At 34.9% G+C, this 26,787-nt stretch overlaps 1 protein-coding gene across 3 annotated transcripts in view; it reads left to right on the forward strand.

Annotated features, from left to right (window-relative positions):
- The window catches only part of raraa (retinoic acid receptor, alpha a), a 202,946-nt gene that overhangs the window by 151,259 nt on the left and 24,900 nt on the right, over positions 1–26,787 (forward strand). The window contains exon 1 of one of the 3 annotated variants that reach the window (XM_073828115.1): positions 2,367–3,109. The exons of the other annotated variants lie outside the window; for them this stretch is intronic. Coding sequence (XP_073684216.1) covers positions 2,971–3,109 — 139 coding nt within the window. The 5' untranslated portion in view covers positions 2,367–2,970. Of the gene's footprint in view, positions 1–2,366; positions 3,110–26,787 lie in introns of those variants that run through there. 3 annotated transcript variants of the gene reach the window in all.

Here is a 26,787-nt window from a genome sequence, read left to right on the forward strand (position 1 = left end):
AGACAAAATAAGTTACATTTACCCTGATGTTCAAATTCAAAAGTTTTCACCCCCCAGCTCTTAATGCATTGTTTTTTCTTCTGAAGCATCAGTTATTATTTTAACCTTCTGTAATCGCTGCATATGAGTCCCTTAGTTGTCCTTAGTGTGAAAAGATGGATCTCAAAATCATACAGTCACTGTTGGAAAGGGTTCAAATACACAAAAATGCTGAAAAACCAAAGAATTTGTGGGACATGAAGAACTTTTCTGAAGAACATTTTTATAAATTCAACTATTATTTTCTACTGTGGACTATATGTAAACGTCTTTTATGTGAGATATCTTTTTTCTTTTTATATGTATGTATTTAATCAAAGCTGATATGAAAATATAAAAATAAAATGACATCTGCAAACTAGAGAGCTTGTTTCAGAACAAAATTTATTTTTCTGGTTATTTTTCTGAGGAGCAGGATTGAACACCCCTGCAGTAATGAAACCATGATCCACAAAGTAGCCTAATGGCTTCATTTCAAGCTGTATATCTATTACTTTATCATTTCAGACCTAAAAACCTTTTTGTGAAATGTTTTGCTTAATGCAAAGACATTTAATGTTCAAAAACTTTTGGAGGATTCTGCACAGTTAGATGTTTTATGACTTTCAAGTGTTGAGTCACTATTTTATGACTTTTCTGGGCAAAGTTCATCAGGACTTCAGGGTGCATTTTCATCTCGCACAATCTAAATTTAGGGTATTTTTCTCATTCTTGAATCAATTTTTGAGTGGAAAGAGTGAAATATGCACTTTGAAAAGTTTACTAAGCCCCCTCCAAGATGTTGTTTTTGTTGTTGTTGACTCATTTGAGGCTGTTACTCTGGAAACTTTCAGCATGTCATTCAAAAGAATAGCTGAAGCGCTTTTCTCGCTGAGTGTCGTTGTGCAAGGCCGGTGAACAAGGTGGAACGCCTTTGTGTGATGTCAGATGAGAAAGGCATGGAAGCGAATCGGTGTCATGGAGTGGGTCATTGAGAGGTGAGGCTGACTGCTTCCATGGGTTCAGCAAAAGTTCAGCCGCATAACATTAGGCAAATTAGTAAGACGGCAATGGAGAGAGAGATAAATGAGCCATGAGAGAACTAGAGAAGGGCCAAACTAGTTGAGAAAGAGGAACTCTGAAGTTAGTTTAAGAAACTGAAACTTAGAGGATGTGTATTATGTAATTCAAAAATGGTGAACTTTTGACAATTAAGAGAGTTTTAGAGATGCTATACTGTTTATTTCTTCATATAGAAGTTGTACTTCTTGCATTGATGTAATAGTTTAAAGCTATATTGCTCACAATATAAGTAAAAAACAACTTTTTCTGTGTTTTAATGATCATCCTCTGCAAACAACCATGACATCCGTTCTGTTTTGAGTCTCAGATTTCAACAGTAACCTTGACTTTGTCAAATTTGTTATTAAAGTGTTGAATTATTTAACACTCTATTCTAGGACCACAAGGAATATGTGACCCTGAACCACAAAATCAGTCTTGAGTAGCACAAGTATATTTGCAGCAATAGCCAAAAATACCCAAAAATGTATGGGTCAAAATTATGGATTTTTCTTTTATGCCAAAAATCATTAGGATATTAAGTAAAGAACATTTCCTAACTTAAATATATCAATATATGTTTAATTAGTAATATGCATCGCTAAGAACTTAATTTGGACAACTTTAAAGGCTAAAAGATTTTTTGCACCCTCAGAAAAAAAAAAAAAAAAAAAAATATATATATATATATATATATATATATATTATTTTTTTTTTAAGTGTTTCTAATAAAGATCTGCTCACAGACTTTAATTTAACCAAATGGATTTTGGTATAAAGTTTGATAATGTGAATTATTATTATCAATCTGTGATTGATTGATTTTGTTTGTTTATTTTAGGATAAAATGAGAACTTAATAAAAAAGAACTTGTTTCTTAATCAAAATTTTCCCAAAAGAGTGCAATCTGCGACATTGAATATATATATATATATATTTATTATTTAATTAATTTATTAATTTATTTGCTTGCTTGCTGTTTTTTTAGAAAGTCTAGATTTGTCACAGATAGGAGCATTTTATGCCAGCTATTCAAAATAAATAAATAATAATAATAATAAATCATAATTTTTAATTATTTAGTTTGACTTGATAAATGTGATAGAGACGCAGTGTGGGAGCGTGACTTTGGAGACAGAGACGTTAAGGCGGTCGGGGATTAAAGGCAGATATTTAGATATAGGCGTGGCCTGAAAGCAGTCACTAGGCTCGTCACCGTTCATGGGCGGGACTTAGAGACAGCTGCTCGCTCTCGTCAAGATCCTCTCACACTCTCAGCAGCTCCGTGCGCGTGAGCACACGGCAACCGCGCGGATTAATAACACACGCACACACAAGCTCATTAGACGCGCATTTGTGTGCTGTTTACAACCTGGAGGACACTAAACATTTAAAAAGGATGTTGTTTAATATCGCTGCACGAGTTTTGTGATATCACGGAGCCACAAACGAGACAAAATAATCACATCAGTAAATCGGAGCTTCGCAAATAATATTGGACTAAACTCAGCGTTCAACACTGGACAGTTGATGGATTTATTGATGCCTCGTTCCTTCTGCATTTTATTATTGTATTAACCGTTCAGGATTTGGAGTAAATACAGTATATGTGTTCATATACTCTTTATAAATTGCACTTTTGAAACAAGGACATTGTTGATCCTGTATGTGAATATATTTTTGCAAAAAGTATTGCAGCGGACATTGACTGGACTGATCTCTGACCATGCACAAGCGCTTCAGATTTAGTTTTACTCGCTTCTATACTTCCTGATCTCCTCTGGGAATATCTAGGATGTCTGGGATGGATCCATCTCTCTGTTAAAGCTCTATGTGAAGTGTATAGTCGTGGATCAGCTGTTGTCTTGAGGAATTGAGTCCGACCTGATCATGTATGAGAGTGTGGATGTGAACCCTTTCCTCATGATGGATTACTATAATCAGAGCAGAGGATGTCTGATCCCGGACAAGATGCCCCATCCCTTCAGCTCATCCATCAGACATCAGCACTGGAGCGGATCCAACCACTGTACGTGCACTTTCATTCAGCAAAACACTTTATGCTTGTAGAGTCTCCTGAGCTAAACTGTATTCTAATTGATCTGATTTAATGAATTTGTGTCAGTCATATATATACTGACATTTAAATCCAGCTGGTTGACCCACTTACACACACACATACAAAGAGAGAAAGAGAGAGATGCACTTGTCTGCTTATAGCAGCATGCACGTCTTCCCTTTGGATTTTAACATGCTTGTTTATTTCTTACCATTATCAATCTGGCATGTTTTAACAACCAGTTTATAAAGATAACAGTATCTAGTTAGTCATAAAGTACATGGCTCTGAAAACATTTAATCATGCAGATCTTGGCTCTTGAGAGCCTGCTTTTATGACAGCTCGTTAACATGCTGAGCATTAATGGAACAGAAAATATGAATGAAATTCAGAACAAGGTTAATGGGAAACTTGTAGCTGTGAAATGGTTGTGTTTAACAATGAAAATAGTGTTTAATGGGTCATACATGAGAGATAAATGTGATGAAGAGAGAAAGCAATTGCAGGATTTTTGCTGTAGCTCTTTGGAGCCGTCGTGGAAGGTGACCCGGGGCGCGCGGGGTCACGCAATCCCTGACCTTTGACATAGAAACAGGGATGTGAACGCTGAAATCTTCTTAAAAGAGTGTCAGAAACAATAGCCTGATAAATGTTTAGCCAAAAGATTAAGTACATCAGACTCTCAGCCAATTCGGGCATCCTCAGTACAAAAATCCAAAATTCTCTAATCGCATTTACATACATTACTACATTATGCATGTTGACCTAGTTTCTCAGTTAACAACTTTTACATGCTTTGCATCGTCCTGGTTTCATTTTGCCACTGTATTGTCCAACAAAGAGATTTACATTTGTTTACCGATGCTTACTCGTCTAGTAAATCTACCGAAGAGCCATAGAACCAAAGAACCACCTTTAGAAAGACATTTTGAAATATGAATTATTTAGATTTTTTTGTTATTTAAGAAATGTCTAACATTTAAATAGATGAATACAGATTTTTGTGCCTTTTTAAAAGGATCCCAGCAGTCTGTTGACCCCCATTTGTTCACATAATGATACGTTGGTTGTAATGTTTTGGTCAAACACTGCTATCCATCACTTCGTTCGATAAAGATATCTTGTACCAGTACAGTTTGGTCAAAAGTGCAAGTTTTGTTGGAAGTGTATGGATAAGATATGCATTATGTAAGGGAACTTTGAGCCATCAGGAGACCCTCACTCTTGGCTAAAGTGCACTATAATCTATACTTCTCTGCAATCACAAAATTAGTGTTTAAGTTATGATAAACTGCAGGATACGTGATCTGCCCTATTCTTTTCTGTTTTGCAACAGCATTCTACATCAAAAAAATAGAGATTTCCAGAAATGTGGAAAATACCTCATTCATAAAGAATCTGAGTACAGTTTGTTTTGCATCATTTGTATTGCATTCATTTTTTTGGATGTTAAAACATGGATGTTTTGGCATGTGTTATAAAGCACAAAACTGATTGTCTACTGTTTTTGCTGTAGGCATTTAAAAAAGCCTGAATTGAATGACATTACAATATTTAATTTAAATCAGAGGGGAGAAATCACTGTTTAATCACTAAAAATACTTCTGAAACCCTACTGCTGGAGCAACACTTCTTGTGTTTCTGAACAGTGGCAGACAGGGTCAGTATTTGAGAAGTTGCTGACAAATAGCTTTGACATTAAAGTAATAGTTCACCCAAAAAAGAAAATTCATTTAAAATTTATTCTATCCAAGACCATCCAGGATGTAGAAGAGTTTGTTTCTTCATTGGAACAGATTTAGAGAAATATAGCATTACATCACTTGCTCACCAAAGGATCCTCTGCAGCGAATGGGTGCCGTCAGAATAAGAGTTCAAACTGCTGATAAAAACAGCACAATAATCCATATGTAATCCACACGACTCCAGTCCATCAATTAACATCTTCAATTAACAAGCTGCATGCTTGTAAGTCCAGCAAGATGTTTTTAACTTCAAAACCTTGCTTCTGACTCAAATAGGAGTCGGATTTAGTGAAACATGTCATCTTGTCTTAAAGGAACACTCCACTTTTTTTGGAAATAGGCTCATTCCCCAACTCCCCCCGAGTTAATAAGTTGATTTTTACCGTTTTGAAATCCATTCAGCCGTTCTCCTGTTCTGGCGATATCACTTTTAGCATAGCTTAGCATAGATAATTGAATCCTATGAGACCAATAGCATCGCGTTCAAAAATGACCAACAATTTTCGATATTTGTCCTATTTAAAACTTGACTCTTCTGTAGTTTTATCGTGTACTAAGACCGGCGGAAAATGTAAAGCTGCGATTTTCTAGGCCGATAAGATTAGGAACCACACTCCCATTCCGGTGTAATAGTAAAGGAAGTTTGCTGCCGTAACATGGCCGAAGCAGGCGCAGTAATATCACGCAGCACATCGCAGCACAACGTGACCAACTGCATGCACAGGGAGCGTTCCTCGTTAGAAGTTACCTAGCTGGGAACTAATTTCAGGCGCTGCGTGATATTACTGCGCTTGCTGCGTCCATATTACGGCATTTTTGAGGGTGTTATGTACATGACTTCAAAATTTATATTATGTTATGACTTCAAAACAGTTTTAACATCCTGTGCGATTTGAACCTGATACTTTTGAACACTGTCGTCACATGTACAGCTTCATATACCTACGTTTTCTAACTCAGTAGGATTGCTCGTTAGCTCACCCGATACAGCATTGCACTTTAGTGATAAAGAGCTCTTGTACGCACCCCGTGAAACTATAAATCGACAAAACAGCACAAATCTGGATTAGGAAGGTAAAATAGCACGGCTGCATCAACAAATGTGTTTTATATGACTTTTGCATTTGTTGACACTATCGGGTAGGTTTAGGGTTGGGTTTGGCGATATTTCCAACACGATAGAGCGTTAACTTTTAGCAACACTCCCCGGATATTTGAATTCTGAGCAGCCGCTATACAAACCTCAAGCAGCGTAATAAATAAATACCAACCTACAACCTACCTGCTACAGTCAGGTATTGAACGTGTGTTTTAGTGCCACTCTCTGGACCTTTCACCTTGAAACGTATTAGTCCTTGACATAAGATTATGAAATTATTATGCATGTGTCATAATTGCAGCATGTAGTTGTGCACATTGATCAAAATTTGTTTTTAGGATCTTAACACAAATTAAACAGCAATTTGTTTGTATTATATTCCTGCATGATAAACCACTCATAAATGAGAGTGAGAAATGAGTGTGTTGATGCGTCTGTATAGTCTCAGTCATTAGACTGACAGCTCAGGGTCTTTACGGGGGTCGATCAGGATCAAACACACTTGATCTTTAATAGTCGACTTCTCTCAGCGCTGAGGTGGGGTTTCCAGAGAGATTACACGCCTCAGCGTGAAGGAATGCACTGCCTCTTATTCACATGACAGTCACACACACACATACACACTCCCCTACATGCTGCACCCACAGACCTTTGTACACACTCCTCTTTACACATGCACAGTTTCTACTAACATCTATTCTTAAATTCTATTCATGTATTGCATGCCTTTGCATACATTTCACATGTCAGTGCATTGTTGTGCCATGTGCTGTGTTTCACTTTCTGAGTTCTTATTGAAGGGTGTGTGTGAGACCGGCTGTATATTAACAGTATCTCGTTCTGTATATGATCTAAACAATTAGTCATGTGGAATGTTTGCACTTGAGGAATCATGCACAGTTGAAACCGCTGAAACTATCATTGCCTTCAAGTGCTTTTGGGAAGCTCCTACTGAAGAGTTTGGAAGGTGATGAAATTATGATGTGTATTGATGTGCATTCTTGTCATTTTAGGTCAGAGAAAATGGATGAGTTGGGCAGTTTCCTAACTCTGTCTTTTATTAAACTTCCTGATGTACAAAGGAAGCTTTTAGCACTGTTGCAACAAAATTAATAGCACAGGATGCGGATTGACACTTTATTATTTTTTGTTACACAGTCTTGTCTTGTAAGTGCAGCTATATTTGTAGCTATTCTTCATCGGTGGTACACAAAATTGTACAGTCAGTACTGATGGTTGAAACTTGATTAGCAATTTATATGCATTTCAACAATATCTATCATTGTTTTGATAGGGTTTGGAGGCTAGAAGTTTTACTCACCATTTCATTTCAAACCTTTCATTCTTTGTGGAACAAAATATTTTTTTCATACAATAGTCACGAATGTTGTTTGGTTCCCGGCATTCTTCAGAATATCTTCTTTTGTGTTCTGCAAAGTAAGAAATGCATGCAGGTTTGGATAACAACCTCTCATGGCAATTGGTAACTATTTAATGTCAAAAGTTTTCATACACCTGTCAGAATCTGCTAAATGTTAATTATTTGACCAAAGAGGGAGGGATCTCGGGAGGGATCAGACAAAATGCGTGTTATTTTTTATTTAGTACCGACCTAAATAAGACATTTCACATAAAAGATGTTTACATATAGCCCACAATAGAAAATAATAGTTGAATTTATAAAAATTACCCTCTTCAAAAGTTGCATACTCTTGGTTTTTAATACTGTGTTTTTACCGCAATGATCCACAGCTTTTTTTGTTTTGTTTAGTGATTAGTTGTTCATGAGTTCTTTTTTAGCGTTTTTGTGTATTTGAACCCTTTCCAACAATGATTGTATGGTTTTGAGATCCATCTTTTCACACTGAGGACAACTGAGGGACTCATACGCAACTATTACAGAAGGTTCAAATACTCACTGATGCTTCAGAAGGAAAAAACAATGCATTAAGAGCTGGAAGTGAAAACTTTTTGAATTTGAAGATCAGGGTAAATTTAACTTATTTTGTGTTCTAGGGAACATGTAAGTATATTCTGTAGCTTCTGAAGGGCAGTACTAAATGAAAAAAATATGATATTTAGGCAAAATAAGAAAAATGTACCTCTCATTCCGTTCGAAAGTTTACACCCCTGATTCTTAATGCATCGTTTTTCCTTCTGAAGCATCAGTCAGTGAGCATTTGAACCTTCTGTAATAGTTGAATATGAGTCCCTCAGTGTGAAAAAGTGGATCTCAATATCATACAGTCATTGTTGGAAAGGGTTAAAAAATGATGAAAACCAAATAAATTGTGGGACCTGAAGGATTTTTCTGAAGAACAGTGGGCAGTTTAACTGTACAGGACAAACAAGGAACTCATAAAAAAACAAACACAAAACAGCTGTGCCATCGAGGTAGCAAACAAAGTATTAAGAATCAAGTGTGTGTAAACTTTTGAAGAGGGTCATTCTTATGAATTCAACTATTATTTGTCTTATTCAGGTCTGTACTAAATAAAAAAATAACATGCATTTTGTATGAATTCAAGCTAAAACATTAGCTTTTACCCCACTGACACTGAAGATTGGGTGGTTCTTCACTTGTTACAATTTTTTTTTTTTTTCTAAAAAAACATTTCTGTCTGAATCTCATTGTATGATGTCAAACGAAATCGCAAAAACAGCTATATAACGTCCTTTATATTGAAAGCTTGCACTGCAGCTATGTTCTGTTAACTCAGATGGATCTGATCATTCATCAGCTGGAAAAAATGCTCCGAAATTGATCCTAACAATATTGTTCCTCTTGGTTGTTATTGTTAAATTTGTCTCTTTTTACAGTCAGAACGTTATTGCTCTTGATGTGAAAAGGCCTTTATTATTTTTAGTCGACATGCAGGAATTGAGACAAATATTATGTTTTTAGAAGGACTTCAGGTCTCTGTGGTCACTGGCATTCTTACATCAATACCAGTTAAATGTAGAAAAAGCAGAAGATTCATTTTAAATTGATATTTGTCATGGAAGGTCGCAAGATGACAGCTGGTTTTGCAAGAATTCGGTTCTTGGGTGTTCTTGTGTAGTTCTAAGGTTTCTAGGGTGGTTTCCTACTGATCCTGATGTTTTGGTACTAGATCAAATTTTCTGTATATGACATGCTTGTTTCTTTTTTAAAAACCGTCCACCAGATGGTTAGTAAGCATACCGCTATGCAACCTGACCACATTCTATCAGTCTTTGGGAAGAAATGAGAAAATACTACATAAATGTTTTGATAGGATTACTACTACTTCTTCCAGCAGGCGTCTTTAGAGATTCTTGTCTTAGGTCATATCTCAGGTGATGGTGGCTTCAGGCTTCATCTCACATGAATATTTAATCTAGGCCTGTTCCACTTTTTACTTTCAGATTGTTTTATTGTGTGGTGTTGAACAGTACTGAAGATGACATGCCTATGTGGACGATCACATTACCAGTTCATTATGTGTGTGTGAGTACGTCCCTTGACTTTCAACAAAACATCCCATAGTGGCTTTTCTACAGTAAGTCTGAACAGATGGTTTACTACATCAATCATGGCAATGAAAAGACAGTGTTACGTGATCCTTCAGAAATCATTCTGATATGCTAATCTGGCAGTCAGGAAACCTTCATTGTTTGTTGAAAATGGATGTACTTCTTAATGAATATGAACACCACAATACAGTTTGAAGAACATTTATTTGAAATCTAAATCTTTTAAAGAATTATATATCTTTACTATTATTTTTGATCAGCACCCTAGCTGAATAAAACATCAGTTTCTTTAAAATCATAGTGATCCCAAACTTGGAAAACCATTTATCGTTTTATAAAATAATAAAGCTAGAAAATACTAAATTTATACAAATGGTTCAAAAACATTGATGAAATATAGCGTTTTACTATAAGAAGTAAGATGTATTTTGAACTGTCCAAACAATCCCATTTACCAAATTGAATCAAACTCTGCATTACTGAATACTTTATGAGAAATAGAATATTGTGTCCAGTGTACGTGCTCAAATAGCGTTTAAGGCCAAAAAGAAATGCAGGCTGTCCAACTTTGCAGACTTGCGTTAAGACTTTTCATGGAAGAATGTGCATTAAAATACATGATATTAAAGTAAAACATCTCTGTCTGAACCAGATGAAAGCACTCACGCACACACACAAGCACTCATGTCTGCTTCAGATAACTGAGTTTTGCTTTAGCTTGTCTGAGAATCAGAATTCTATTGTGTGGAGGAGGACTTGATTATATGAAACTCGTTGTGTGATTGTTTGTGTGCGCGAGCTGGTGGAAAGACTTGAACCTGAATGCTTTCGTATGAACTTGAATGACATCTGGTAACAGACGCTGACACACGATTGGTTGAGAGCAGGAAGTATTTTTGGTGCCAAATGAGCCACATGTTTGCAGAGTTACACAAGTGTTCATAGAAACAAGGAGACGGTGTGTGTCTACTGTTGGCTCTGCTTACTTTGAAAAAGTCCTTGTGTATGTAGTGAAAGAGTTCTCAGAAGTACTCATTGTTGTTCATGGTAATTTTGCTATGCTGGGAAGTCTATGGTAAATGGTTGTGGAGGGATTAGGTTTAGGTTAGGTCTATTATTCTTGTGGCCTGTGCCTTCATAAATCATAAACAGACAGTGGACAGAATAGGGTGTGCGATATGTATCATCTACGATAATATCGCAATTGTTGTTTGAACAGTGTGGAAGCTGATATTATTGAGTTTTGCAAAAAACAAACAAAAACAGTCCACATTTTCACAGCATGATTTAAGCTAGTAAAATGACATTCACTCTTATACTTCTCTATGATGTAGTTATGAAATTTTACCCAAGCAAGTACACTGTTTATCCGCTATATCAGCATGATTGTATAAGTGATATTGATTTTATACAGCAGTTCAACAAGAAGATATTGTGAGGACACAATGATGTCAGTATTGTCTGTTTCAACAACAAAAACAGTTTCAAGCTAAGCAGAGCCATTGGTGTTTTGAATCAGTGTTTTGTTGCTGAATAAATCAGCATCTTTGAACAAATCAATAATTCAGTGATTCATTCATAAAGACAGTCACTTGCTTTGTTCTTGAATGAATCAGCCGTTTGAACCAATCAACTGAATGACTCAATCATTCACTCATTAAGACAGTGACTTGGGGGTTGTAGTTTTATAAAGTATCATTATTTTTTATATTTATAAACTGTTAAAATATACTTATACTAATATACTTATTCAATTGCAGTTGTAATTGCAGTGTAAATACATCTAAATGCTGCTTTAGCTGCAGCTTCTGTGCCAAAAATGCAATGCAAAAATTCATTTTGTTGCTGTTGGTTTTATTTTATTGGTAACATCCTATAGTGTTCTATTATTCTAATTGAATTTATTGATTAAATTCAACATAAGATGATCCATATGAATAAAATTGTGTAAGTAGAAATTACCCTGGAATCAATTAAAGGTGGCGAATATCTCATCCTAACATCTGAAAGCTGAATAAATAAGCTTTCCATTAGGGGTGGGCGATATGACCTAAAATTAATATCACGGTATTTTTCATCTTTTGAACGGTGAGGGTATAATATCACGGCATTACTTTTTTTTTGGTACATTTTGGGAGGAGTAGCCTATCCTGTTTCTTTAGTATGTGAATAAAGTTTTTATAATACGATAAGTAAATGGTAGGTATCCTTGTCAAAAAGACACATGGGAGAGTATTATGCATTCTCAACATATTTATTTTGCAAAAAAACCTAAAGATCTTACTTAACAGTGTACAACAAAACAAAAATGATTTTTTTATTGAAATATAATTCTGCAATATTTAAAACCTTTAAATAACTGGGGGAAATCAACCCATGGCAACAGTTTAAAAGTAGACCAATTCTGTGGGGGAAAACGCGGACTTGGCAACCCTGCATCCAACACGAGCTGCTGGAGTTAATGTCATTGCACACATGAGTACGAAATTTTCGTCCGAGATTTTTGCATGTTAAAAAAAAATACAGGTTATGTTTATCGAGTTTACACACTGCCTCTGAAACTTTCGTCCGTCATAAAAAAATTCGGATCGTGTTTGATTTTCTGCATTTTCGCATCCATAATAAGCATTTTGATAAGTATGGCGAATATGAGAAAACTAAAACATGATCACGGGTCGAAAGTAAAGAGAGATGACAAAAATAGACTGGAGGATTTGCTGCAATCTTGTACTTACCGACAAATATCTATTATAAGATGTGCTGCTCCCTTTACACAGAGTGGGCGTTATTGCAAAATCGAAAGTAAAAGTAAACAGCGCGAGCACTCATTTAAAAGCGATTTCTATACCCTGCATATTGAAAGTGCGAAAATTATATACAATATTAGAATATTTGCGGGTGCGCCGATAAGGAAAAAATATGGAGCTCAACTAAATATCGCGCCAATTTTGTGATTGGCTATGTAGTGTGGGGCTCGGGTCGGGCGGGCCAAGCTTCTGATTGGGTGGCCGTGGAGCCGGGCGTGTAAGGAACTTTAGAACTAACAGCATTCTAGAAAGAGCTTTGTGATTGGATGGAAATTTCAAGCATCATGCAAGGACATGCAACTGATATAAATATTGGTGGGACGTTTAGGGGGGATTATGTGGGAGTATTTGGCCACTATTCGTGGAGAATTTAGTAACGCCAATGATTCTAATAAGCTCATGTCTGTCGCGTTCGCCTCGCGCCCGCTCAATTTGTGATCCGCTGTGTAAATCCTTCGGCTGGTCCACCGGGAAAAGTTCCGGTCGTCCCCATTGCCACTCTGCCCCTGGTATAGGCTACAGGCCTGACCTTTCTTCACAATGTTTCACCAGTCGTTTAATGTCCACTCCCCTTTTACCTACCACCTGCAAAGCTGATACGAATATGTTTTACTTTTTTATTTACAACAAGATATATAGTATAAGGACAGGTATTCAGACCACAACTGAACGTTTGAAGAAAATTTAATGCCTTATTTAGAATGAGCTATTATTGATGTAAATGCAGCCGTTCAAGGCACATAATTGATTTATTACGGTATTGACGGTGTTAGAAAATCCATGTCGTGGCGCAATGTCACACCGGTGATGACTATGACACCGGTGTACCGCCCACCCCTACTTTCCATTGATGTGTGGTTTGTTAGCAATGGAAAATATTTGGCAAAGATACAGCTATTTGAAAATCTAAAATATGAGGATGCAAAAAAATCTAAATATTGAGAAAATCGTCTTTAAAACTTCCAAATGAAGTTTTTTAGCTATGCATTTAACTGATCAAAAATTAAATTTTGATATATTTATGGTAGGAAATGTACAAAATATCTTCGTGGAACATGATCTTAAAGGAACACTCCACTTTTTTTCATTCTCCAACTTGGCCATTGGAGGAGCTGCAACATTGACATCGAATGCATGGTTGAAATCGAATTGTATGAGAAATCTAGTTGTATCAGATTATTGGTTAAAATCACATTTTACGCTGTTATTCCGAATACTCAAGACAACAGGAAGTTGCGAATGTGTGAGAGTGAACTTGTGCTTTAAGAATGAGATTGACTATCACCTTTTATTCATCATCTCAGGAATGTTCCCAATTTGCTTGTGTTTGTTTTTATTTCTGGGCGTCAAGGAATCTTATTTCCTTGAGGTCTGTGCTAATGTTTGGGCATTGTTGATGTGACATGCTTTTCATTTGTTGTGTTTGTACTGTTGCTCAAATAGACAGTTAGCAAGACCAGAATCCTTGGACATTTTGGCGTTTTATGATAATTTAGGGAAAAATCTGCATAATTCTTAGCTTCCCTTTTTGAATTTGTTCTTTTACTCTGACTTTTTGTGTGTGTGTGTGTGTGTGTAAAAGTGTTTTTGTCATTCATTGAGTATGCTATTATGACGCATTTTGATTTGAGCTAAAATGGACAATTATATTCATATTATTCAAGAAAGAAAGATATAAATGTATAGTGATGAAAGGCAAAATAATAAATGTCATGGATGAATATTTACAGAGTAATTCGCTTTTTTGTAGAGGGTGGTCAAAATGGCAATTTTCACCTGAAATTCAGAATCAAGTTACAGAGGTGTAAAAATGACTTCAGAAAGATGGCAGCATCATAATGTTATTTTTACACAGGGATTGTTGACTTTAGCAATTTTTGTTGCATTATGTACCAATGGTGATCATTCAAAAATGCTAAAACAGCACTTTTTAAGTTTTTCTCCAAAGTTTGCATGCCTGTAACTCAAGAAGTATTAAAAATATCTTAAATATTGGGTCTTAAACTTTTCTTTTGCCATCTTCATTTTTAAGGCCGTATATGATTTGGTTCCAGAGATATTGGCGTTTCAATATGGCACCAGGAACAAATCGTTAAAATGAAGAAACATTTTCAGTGGTCAAAAAACAAATGTGGGTCAGTTTGCAAAAATACAATATTTTCTTTTAAAGTAAAAAAAAAAAAAAAAAATCTAAAAAACAAACAATGTTGAAACTAGAGATGTATATCATTTCCTTTTCTCAAGACAACTCCATTGAACCAGTCTGAGTGCCATAAATATTCTTTTTCCAAAGTTTGCATACTTATAACTCAAGAAGTATTAAATATATCGCAATACGATTTTAGATTTCATTTGTTAATAAACTTTTCTTTTGAAATCTACGTCATTCAGTCCCAGAGATATGGGGATCTCAATGAGGCTCCATGTCCAGATTGTTAAATATTACCCATTTTCAGTGGTGGAAAACCAAATGTTGGTCACTTTGTATATAGCTGATATGAATTTTATTTAAAGAACAATGTCCGAAGAAGAAATAATGTTGAAATTAGAATTGTGTCTTGTTTTCCTCTATCAAAACAATTGCATAGAACATACATACTATTCCAAAATGTGTGTGCCTATAAAACAGACTTCTATACTGTATGTAAATTATCTCTTTTATGATTGGCTACTCTCCACATACCAGCAGGAGTTCACACTGAGTGGTTCAAGCTGCTGAATAGTTACTTAACAGGTGTTTATATGTAAATGTAAGAGATTGTATGTTAATGAGTTTTGATGTCACAAACTTGACTATTTCTGACCCTTTAGCACTGAAGCACAAGTTCCAGATTCAAAGCAATCATCTTGTGTCTCAATCCAAAAGAGTACATTGTGAATTACATGGGTGTCTCCCACTGACTTGAACTTTGACTGTTATGAAATGTAATAGTTAAAGTTCAATTGGTTATGGGATCTGTTACCCAGTGACGTTGGCTGGCAGTACTATTGCCATGGTGAGAGGTGTCAGGCATCTAACTAGATATATTTAGTAGCTCATTTGTGAAATTACAACAGAATTGATTTGTTAATGCTCTCGTGTGAGTCGGTTGTTGTTGAGAATTCCATATGAAGGGACTGATATGGTGACCCTCAGCACAGGAAGAGCTGATCTCTGTGTTTAAGTGTGTGGGAGATTTTCAAAGACCTGAGACGCTTACAGGAAATTGATGTCTGAAGAGGGAACGAGGTTGTCTGATCCTCAGAAATCCCCATGAGCGCACACAAGTATACATGAAAATATTAGCCCGGTGAACTCTGCTGACAAACCCGTGATCTCTGAGATAGTCTACATATGTTTGTTCATTCGACCCATGGGACAGGTGCACGATGGGAAATAAACTTCAGATGTGCCCTACACAGCAGAGCAAAAGGGGTCAGTCTTATTTTACTTTAATTATTGAGGACAAACGAGAGCAAGTGAAAGACGGGCCTCTTTCTATTTTGATTCAACCTCCTTTTTTCGCCACATGTCCTCAATGAACCATGGGAACAGACATCTTAGTGAGACAATCAAATCAAACAAGGAATTGTTCACCCAAAAGTGAAAATTTGGTAAAAATGTACTCCAAGATGTATGTTTCATTATGTACAGACATCATGAGCACTGGCGGACCTCGTCTTGTTTTTACACAAACACTTGAATATGTTTAAATAATGATGCTGGCCATTTCTAATGCACTATTTATGTTAAAGCTGCCCGCTCTAGCAATAATTGATGCTCATGGTCCATGTGCTATCAAATCCATATGCTATACCCTAGACATAACCAGTATTTGTTTACATGTTCATAAAGCAAATAGGCCCATCTCTGTTTAAGAGAATTCATGGGAAATACTTAAAGGCAGTAAAGGGTTTGAAAGGGCCGGTTTGAGTGCTTTTTGCTTTGGCAACATAATTGGCCTACTTTTTCACAATGACGTCAAAATCTAGAGATGGTAGCAAATCATGAAACTGGAACAGTCTAGTTTATGGCAGAGCTGTGTGTCTTTGTGTTGTTTTTGTGATCTAAAGCAGACCCTCTTTTGGTCATTTTTAATGACCAATATACAGTCAAACCAAACATTGTTCAGACACTGGATATTATTGTTTGATATTTTTTTACTAGTGAGTGCAGGACACTAGTGCATTCATGTAATTGAAGATAGCAAAATAAAATAAACTGTGACATATTATGACCAAAAATTCTTCATACAGTAGACTACCAATAAAATTTGGGTCCAAATTGTGTTTTTTCTTTAATTGCTAATGCGAACTTTTTACACCACAGACTAAACAAAATTAAGCATTGCTTGGTAATTGGTTGACCTAAATTGGTATTATCTACTTGTGTATGTAAATTTAACAGCTGACAGCTATTTATTATCAAGATACATTTGTTCTTATCATGTTTTATTGCCGTTTTCTAAACTATAGCGTATAAACTGTGATAATGTGAGAAATGTTGAAGGTGTCTGAATCAATTTCAGGTTGACTGTACATACAAGGGGGTGTTTAGTAGGGGTTTGTGATGATGACAAAAATTATATGTCTATATTCTGCATGGTGGTTAGTTAGCATTTTCATTAACAAAATAGTTCACCCAAATATTTAAAATTGACTGAAAATGTACTCACCATCAGTACATCCAAGATGTAGATGAGTTTTGAAGACTGGAACAGATTTGAATACTTACCAGTGGATGGGTGCTGTCAGAATGAGAGTTCAAACAGCTGATTAAAAACACCACAAAAATCCTCAAGTAATACTTACATACAAGGTCAGGTTCCACATAGTTCAAACAACTTTTATGATATTATCATAGATGATGCATATTGTACACACACAGGACAATTTAGTGACATCTATTGAAATCTACACACAATTACTGTTTGTTTAAAGCTACTTGTGAAGCAATTTTGCTACAGCAGGATTGTATGTTGCTCAGGTACTTGATGTGGTCCATTTATTCATAATGTTGAATAAATAATTTCAGTAATTTGATTTGAGGCCGTTGTCTAGTATTGAAACAGATACGGATATGCAGACTATAAAACCACTGAATACAGGTGTGTGTGTGTGTGTGTGTGTGTGTGTGTGTGTTTAATATAAACAGGAGGTGTATGTAGGCAGGGAGTCTCCTAATCTCCTCCACTCAGCATGAACACATGCTGTAACCATACAGAGAGAATAACTCTGACATTATAACCAAGGTTAGATGATAAACTGCAAAATTGTAACACAGTGATATTTATGCATTTGTCTGAAATGGCTTAAATGTCAAAATTTAAATATAGGATTTAAATGTAGGATTTAAACTTTTTCCATTCTATTTCTCACTAAATTGAGACTGAATCATATTTAGTAATTTTCTTAAAAGTAATTTTACAGCATTAGACAATACATAATAATAAACAGCAATATTTACCTGCTTTTTTACATTTTATTATGCAAAATGTGATGCAGGGTTAATCAGCGCTTTTTGAATAAATTCATTGAAATTCATAGTTTGAACTTATTCATGAAAATTAATATGCTTGCTGCTGAAGTGTAAATCATTTTTAATACTTAAATATCTTTATCAAAAAAGATAGATTCAGCCTTTAAGTTTCCTAAAGAGTGTGAAGAATTCATTGTGATCTTCATAACCAGCAAAATCACTGAATGTATTTTGAATCTCATACCACCCAGATGACAGAATGATGACATTTTTCTGAATGATTATTTCATACAAAGCAACCCTTGCGGCCTAAGTTTCTTTATAAAATAACAACAAGAAAACAGCTATTGTGAAATATTTGTGTTCTAGCCGGTAACATGGTTGCTATTTTAACCATTGCAAATGTATTGTGAATCTGAAAATGTATTTCATATATCACCCAGCCAACAAAGATTTACAGATAATTTACTTACCCGCTTGTCATCCAAGATGTTCATGTCTTTCTTTTTGTCAGTCACTATCGAAATAGTTTTTTGGGAAATTTTTTCAAAGAATTTTCTCCATATAGTGGACTTCTAGTTTAAACTTCCAAAATGCAGTTTAAATGCAGCTTCAAAGGGCTCTAAATGATCTCAGCCAAGGAAAAAAGTCTTATTTAGTGAAACGTTCAGTTATTGTCTAAAAAAAACAACTTTTTTTAATGAGGAAAACATTTCCTGAAAATTCCTGAAATGTTTTCCTCAAAAAACATAATTTTCTACGACTGAAGTGAACGAATCCTTCAAAATACATACCGTTTCACTAGATAAGACCCTTCTTCCTCGGCTGGGATTGTTTCCATTTTGTAAGTTCTAACTCGTGGGCACCATAGAAATCTACTATATGGTTTTCCTCAAATTTAATTTCTTACGACTGAAGTAAACGAATCCTTCAAAATACATACCGTTTTAGTAGATAAGACCCTTCTTCCTCGGCTTGGATTTTTTCCATTTTGGAAGTTCAAACTCGTGGGCACCATAGAAATCCACTATATGGAGAAAATTCCTGAAATGTTTTCCTCAAAAAACATCATTTCTTATGACTCAAGTGGACTAATCTTTCAAAATGCATACCGTTTCACTAGATAAGACTCTTCTTCCTCAGCTGGGATTTTTTCCATTTTGGAAGTTCAAACTCGTGGGCACCATAGAAATCCACTATATGGCGAAAATTCCTGAAATGTTTTCCTCAAAAAAATTTATTTCTTATGACTGAAGTGAACGAATCCTTCAAAATACATACTGTTTCACTAGATAAGACTCTTCTTCCTCAGCTGGGATTTTTTCCATTTTGGAAGTTCAAACTCGTGGGCACCATAGAAATCCACTATATGGAGAAAATTCCTGAAATGTTTTCCTCAAAAAACATCATTTCTTATGACTGAAGTGAACTAATCTTTCAAAATGCATACCGTTTCACTAGATAAGACTCTTCTTCCTCAGCTGGGATTTTTTCCATTTTGGAAGTTCAAACTCGTGGGCACCATAGAAATCCACTATATGGAGAAAATTCCTGAATTGTTTTCCTCAAAAAACATAATTTCTTATGACTGAAGTGAACTAATCTTTCAAAATACATACTGTTTCACTAGATAAGACCCTTCTTCCTCGGCTGGGATTTTTTCCATTTTGGAAGTTCAAACTCGTGGGCACCATAGAAATCCACTATATGGAGAAAATTCCTGAATTGTTTTCCTCAAATAACATAATTTCTTATGACTGAAGTGAACTAATCTTTAAAAATACATACTGTTTCACTAGATAAGACCCTTCTTCCTCGGCTGGGATTGTTTGCATTTTGGAAGTTCAAACTCGTGGGCACCATAGAAGTCCACTCTTTGGAGAAAATTCCTGAAATGTTTTCCTCAAAAAATATAATTTCTTACGACTGAAGTGAACGAATCCTTCAAAATGCATACCGTTTCACTAGATAAGACCCTTCTTCCTCGGCTGGGATTGTTTCCATTTTGTAAGTTCTATCTTGTGGGCACCATAGAAATCTACTATATGGAGAAAATTCCTGAAATGTTTTCCTCAAAAAAATTTATTTCTTATGACTGAAGTGAGCGAATCCTTCAAAATACGTACCGTTTCACTAGGTAAGACTCTTCTTTCTCAGCTGGGATTTTTTCCATTTTGGAAGTTCAAACTCGTGGGCACCATAGAAATCCACTATATGGAGAAAATTCCTGAAATGTTTTCCTCAAAAAACATAATTTCTTATGACTGAAGTGAACTAATCTTTCAAAATACATACTGTTTCACTAGATGAGACCCTTTTTCCTCGGCTGGGATTGTTTGCATTTTGGAAGTTCAAACTCGTGGGCATCATAGAAGTCCACTCTTTGGAGAAAATTCCTGAAATGTTTTCCTCAAAAAATATAATTTCTTACGACTTAAGTGAATGAATCCTTCAAAATTACTCATAAAATAACTGTCTATAAAATGTAAAAAACATCTACCTGCCTTTAAAAGATGCTGTTAAATATTTCAGTGACTGATTCTATGTTAGTTACACTTTCTACCCGGTAACATGGTTGCTATTTTAAGTAGCGTCTCGCTGCATGTGATGTTTGACTATTGATTTTCAGGGCGGTAGTTAATTGGTTTTCGTGTGTCATAAATGGAATGGATCAGATGTACCACTTGTTGACCCAGTCAAGTTTTGATCTGTTTGTCTTGGTTGATATTAGACACCAAAAAAGAAATGCCTTGGGTCCTGACGCCCAAAACACTCTGTCACTGCAAGGCAGTGCATAATCTAATAGTGAGATGTGTGTGTGTGTGTGTGTGTGTGTGTGTGTGTGTGTGTGTGTGTGTGTGTGTGTGTGTGTGTGTGTGTGTGTGTGTGTGTGTGTGTGTGTGTGTGTGTGATTGCTCTCCCATAGGGCCTGTCTCTACCCCGCTAACACACTTAAGCTGGGCTTAACCAACCCAAATCTGATTAATACCCCCTCCCGTCCTCTCCCAGCGCCCTTTGGGCCGCTCGTAATGAGAGCTAAACAAGCCCAGACCCAGACCTGAACCCATAGATGAATAAACGGGTGATTACAGCAGGCACAGAGAGAAAGGGAGACATATTGTCTGTCAGGAAGGAGGAGTTAAAGGCTCCTAAAGATGAAGAGAGAGACCGAAGAGGAGAGCAGGATAGAGGTTGAGTTACAGTGTTTGTTGGTTGTCAGAACATTAGGAATGTAACCTCAGCTTGAACCTGGAGATAGACAGATAGACGAAGAGAGAGACGGCTGGTTATGGGGTCAGCGTATATTCAGGGCTTAGCTCAGACCCCCTGGGATGCTCATGGGATGTTTTTAATTAAATGGTGGAATGGGACACATTTAAATGTTGAAACGTTACATCTTCGAACCAAACTGCTGCATTTGAGAAGAATGGGGATGCTAATGGATAGCTTTCTCCAAGTATATTAGACATTTTGCATTATATTATGTGTTTATTACCTAGTGAGAGAGTCTGGGTTTCATTTGGGAAATATTCGACTGAAATTATTTTTGGTTTTGGCCTAGTTTTGGAGGGCCAAAATTGCTGACCGAAATCATGAAGTTTAATTTAGTCTTTTTTGTGTACCCAGTGTGGGTAAACAGTTGTGTGGACCATAGTGCAAACTTAATAACAATTTTTATTTTTTTGTATTAATTTTCATTTTAAAAACCCAAGATGTATTTGGTCTTTGCCGATTTTAGTTTATGCGTCAACAAAACTTCACTAAATGCTATTTGTAGCATGCATAGCTGCCTAACATCCAGCAACATAATTGTAATAAGCTTTGTTCTTTTTTATACTTTTGATATGAAACAATCTTTGAGCGTTCAAAGTTGGTCAATTTTATGATGAAATTCAAATAATAAATGTTATTTTGATGCTTTTTAATGTGGCAGGACAGATCTCTTATGAATTAAGAGGAGGATTTTCTAAATATATTATATTTTAACTGAAAACTAGAGTAAAAACATAATTATATAATTGATAACCTGATATAAAAACTGCATTTTGTGCAGTTAAATGTTTATATAGATTTCAGCTCATTTCAAATTTCAGAGTATTTAATAATAATAAAAAATGCTTTTATTTATTTTCTAAATCTAGTAAAAAAAAAAAGAATTTCTGAATTTTGAAAAAAAAAATGTGTAGATGTATATGTACACACAATGCTGTTCAAAAGTTTGGGATCAGTAAGTTTTATAATGTTTTTTAAGACATTTTCTTGTGCTCATCAAGGCTGCATTTTATTGGATAAAAATCCATAAAAAACAGCTATATTGTGAAATATTATTTCAATGTAAAATAACACTTTTCTATGTAAATATATTTTAAAATTTATTTTTATCCTGTGATGCAAAGCTGAAATTTTAGCATCATCACTCCAGTATTCAGTGTTACATACTCAATCAGAAATAATTTTAATATGCTGATTTATTATCAATGTTAAAACCATTGTGCTGCTTAATATTTTGTTGGAACCTGTGATACTCTTTTTTTTTTCCAGGATTCTTTAATAAATAAAAAAGTTAAAAAGAATAGCATTTATTTAAAATAGAAATCTTGTGTAGCAATATAAACTACAATTTTTCAGTACTTTTTTATTCTTTTTTTTTTTTATTAATACTTTTATTCACCAAGGATGTGGTAAATTGATGAAAAGTGTTGGCAAAGACTTGTTGTTAGAAAAGATTTCTATTTTTAACACATGCTGTTCTTTTTAATGCTTTATTCATCATAGAATCCTGAAAAAACAATCACAGGTTTCAAAAAAATATTAAGCAGGACAACTGTTTTCAACATTAATAAAAAAAGTAATACATCTGCATATTAGAATGATTTCTGAAGGATCATTTGACACTAAAGACTGGAGCGATGGCTGATAAAAATTCAGGAATAAATCACAGGAATAAATTATATTTTAAAACATATAATAGTAGAAAACCATTATTTTAAACTGTAATAATATTTTACTGTATTACAGTTTTTTTCTGTATTTTTTATGAGGTAATTGCAGTCTTGATAAGCATAAGAGGATTCATATATGTACTATGTTATACTATACTATACATATTATGGTACAGTATTTAAAGTTTGAAACATTTACAGTTTAAGTTTGTTTAGACGCTGTAAAAATGAGTACTTAAAAATATACAGTATAGTTCTTGGATTTAGTGAACTTTGTGATCTTGGCATTGCTTCCTAAAAGAGTTTGCAAGCACAGCAGTTGCAGTAAATTACAGTATGTTCTGCTTTAGTTATCTTTAAACATTTGTGACATCTGGGTGGGAAGGCCGTCAGGATACAGTAACTTATTGCAACAGTCGAAAGAATGATTTCTGGAGTAGACTGCACCTCTGAATTTGTTTTCTCAGTAACAGAAATTGCAAGGCATGAAAGGTTAATGGGAAAAACAAGATGATTAAAAACATTCAGGACTTCACTAAAAAATATTCGGAAGCCTGCACACGGAGAAAAAGAGGGAGCAAGAGACAGGGAAGAGGGAAAGACAGCAGAGGGGTTGTTGTTAATGAGCAGTAATGTGGTGTGTTATATAAGTGTTCTGTGTGTAATTCGGTTGACATGAGAGAACAGACTGACATAAACACTACAACACACACACACACACACACACACACACACACACACACACACACACATAGTGTGTGCTCGTTCTGTTTATCCCTGTCTCACCTCATTCATCTCTCTCTTTCTGCCTCTCTGATGTAGTGGGTGTCCTGAGTGCATCTATTTGTTTGCACACACACTATTTTGAAGTGGCACCAAATTGGGATATGCAAGAAAATGCAACAGAGGACACATGCATTCTGTCTATATTTGTTTTTTTTTTGCTTGTTTGTTTTCCCCGGGATTTAAAGACAAAATCTTTAATTATATTATGAATATTTTTACTTTTTCTGGTGTGGTTTTCATTGTAAAAATTCTTTATCCTATCCTAGTTTATTGTACAGATACAGTTGAGGTCAAAAGTTTACACCCCCTTTCAGAATGTGCAAAATGATAATTATTTGACCAAAATAAGAGCAATCATGCAAAGTGCGTGTTATTGTTTATTTAGTACTGACCTGAATAAGATATTTCTCATGAAAGATGAAATAATAGTTGAATTGATAAAAAATGACCCCGTTTGATTCTTAATACTGTGTTGTTACCTGGATGATTCACAGCTGTTTTTTGTTGTTGTTGTTGTTTAGTAATAGTTGTTTAGTCCCTTGTTTGTGCTAAACAGTTAAACTGCCTGCTGTTCTTCAGAAAAATCCTTCAGGTCCCACAAATTCTTTGGTTTTCTTGCATTTTTGTGTATTTGAAAATGTTTCGAATTTGAAGATCAGGGTAAATTTTACTTATTTTGTCTTCTGGGAAACATGTAGCTATCTTCTGTAGCCTCTAAAGGGCAGTACTAAATCAAACAATATGATATTTAGGCTAAATAAGAAATTTACACTGTTCAAAAGTTTTCACCCCCAGCTCTTAACGCATGTTTTTTTTTTCCTTCTGGAGCATCAGTAAGAGTTTGAATCTTCTGTAATAGTTGCATTTGCGTCCCTCAGTTGTCCTCAGTGTGAAAAGATGGAACTTAAAGTCATACAGTCATTGTTGGAAAGGGTTTACAAAACACAACACAGAAATGCTAGAAAACCAAAGAATTTGTAGGACCTGAAGGATTTTTCTGAAGAACAGCGGGCAGTTTAACTGTTCAGGACAAACAAGGGACTCATGAAGAACTATCACTAAACAAAAAAACTAGGGCTGCAACGATTAATCGAACGATGTTGTGAGGCGCGTCTAGACAATGAAGCCGGTACTTTGATTAGTAGTAAATCTCCATCACGTGCGTTCAGCTGGAGCGGCAATTCAAACACCCCGCCGTAAATCACTGACAAGCCACGCCAAATCGCGCTGAAAATCGAATTCCCTAAAAAAAACAGGTAACAACACAGTATTAAGAATCGAGGGGATGTAAACTTTTGAACTGGGTAATTTTATAAATCCAATTATTATTTTCTCTTGTGAGCTATATGTAAACATCTTTTATGTGAAGTACCTCATTCAGGTCAGTACTAAATAAACAATAACATGCATTTTGTATGATCCCCTTTATTTTGGTAAAATAATTTTTACCAAAATAAAGGGTGCGTAAAAGAATGCAGATTCTGAAACCTTTTGTACAACTATATTGTCTAAAACATACTCAAAACAAGCATGCGAACATAAATGCTGCTATTCAACCTCGATTTTCTCCCATCGTTCTGAATTCACTTCATAACTCAAGTACATGCTACATTTTCAACATCTCTGCAAAGGAATGCCAGGCATTAATGTCTTCTAAAGTATGTTTCTGGCTGGCTTCCAGTGAAAAGTGAAAACACTGGCTTTGTAGTGCTATCAAACATTGTTCTTTTGGCTTGAGCGACAGGGATGTCACCTTCTGACTCAGCCTGTGCATGAGTTTGGGTGGGACTAACCGTAAACTGGTGGAAATAGAGTGGAAAATGGAGGCGGGATGGGAATCGTTTCTCAACTTTCTTACATTATTAGTCATTAGACACAGTTTAACTGAAAAATGTTTGATTATAGAAACATCATGGGTAATAATTGGCTTGTTTGTTGAGAAAAAAATTGGCACATGATCAGGAAAGGAGTTCACAACTGACATTACTATGTTTGCGAGACCGTCTCCAGTATTTGCAAATAGGATTTCAAAGTTCATTTCAGGCCGTCTTCTTTCTAAAAGTAAAAAAAAACATAAAGACATATTAAAATAATAATGCTCATTTAATTAAGTGTTTGAACGCTAATAAAATTACAAAAACTCAAAGTTACTAAAAATTTAACACACACACACACACACACACACACATATATATATATATATATATATATATATATATATATATATATATATATATATATATATATATATTAGGGCTGTGCAATATGGACAAAATAATCATATTGCGATTTTTTGAACGAATATTGCGATTGCGATTTTATTTGCGATTTTTTTTTTCTTTTTTGCTTTTTCAAACAAGCTACATACATACATTCTAAATGTATTCAGTGCACAAGAAGTGCATAACAAAACATTTCACCATGAAATAACAGTATTAAGTTTAATAAAAAAAAACTGTAGTAAAATTGTCTTTAAAACAGACAACAAAAAATAAATAAGCCATTTTACTTTTTTTCCCCCAGTACTTTAGCCTACTTTGTGCAATAACGAATACATTCATTTCAGTGGAAAAATAAGTCCAAAACTCTCTATTTTAACATTTTGAGGGTTCTAAAATCTTTTGCTTTTTTTTTTTTTTTTTTTTTTTTTTTTTTTTAGAAATTCTTGTGTTTTAATTTTTCTGATAATGAAAAAGCATAAACATTTATTTATTTTTAATCAAATGAAAAATAAACCCTTTTCATTTTTGTCAAACAAACTTTACTGTTAAAATCAATGCGTGGAAGAAAAATTATATTCAGTTTAAAACGTTTAAATAATAATTAAGTGGTTAATCTTGTTGTAATATTTTATATATATATTGCTTTATGTAAATTATTTAAATAGGAATATATAAACACCTACATTATACTGTACAAAAGTAATACAAGGCTAATATTGATCTGTTTCATGTTAAACCGTACTTTTATTTTGACAGGTTGCAGTGAAGTTTCTGTGTGTATATGATGCTAGTTTTCTCAAATGAAACGGTAAAAGTGAAACTCACAGCAGCGATTTGGCGATTGAGTTTATCTGTTCATATGAGATGCAAATGCCAAAAATTAGCGGGAGCGTCAGGTGTGCTTCAGTCTGCATGTAGTAAAGAAATAAAACGCGTCTCCACCATTCATACATACAGAAGCAAACGAAACATGCAGGATTCATATTAAAACGGTCTTTTTGCATTTCAGTTTTCACAGACACTAACGTTAGTCCATATCGCGATTTGAATTAAGTGACAGACCAACTTTTGATTTATTAATCCAAAAATCGAC

The sequence above is a fragment of the Garra rufa genome, chromosome 22, assembly GCF_049309525.1.
Source record: "Garra rufa chromosome 22, GarRuf1.0, whole genome shotgun sequence".
NCBI classification, from domain to species: domain Eukaryota; kingdom Metazoa; phylum Chordata; class Actinopteri; order Cypriniformes; family Cyprinidae; genus Garra; species Garra rufa.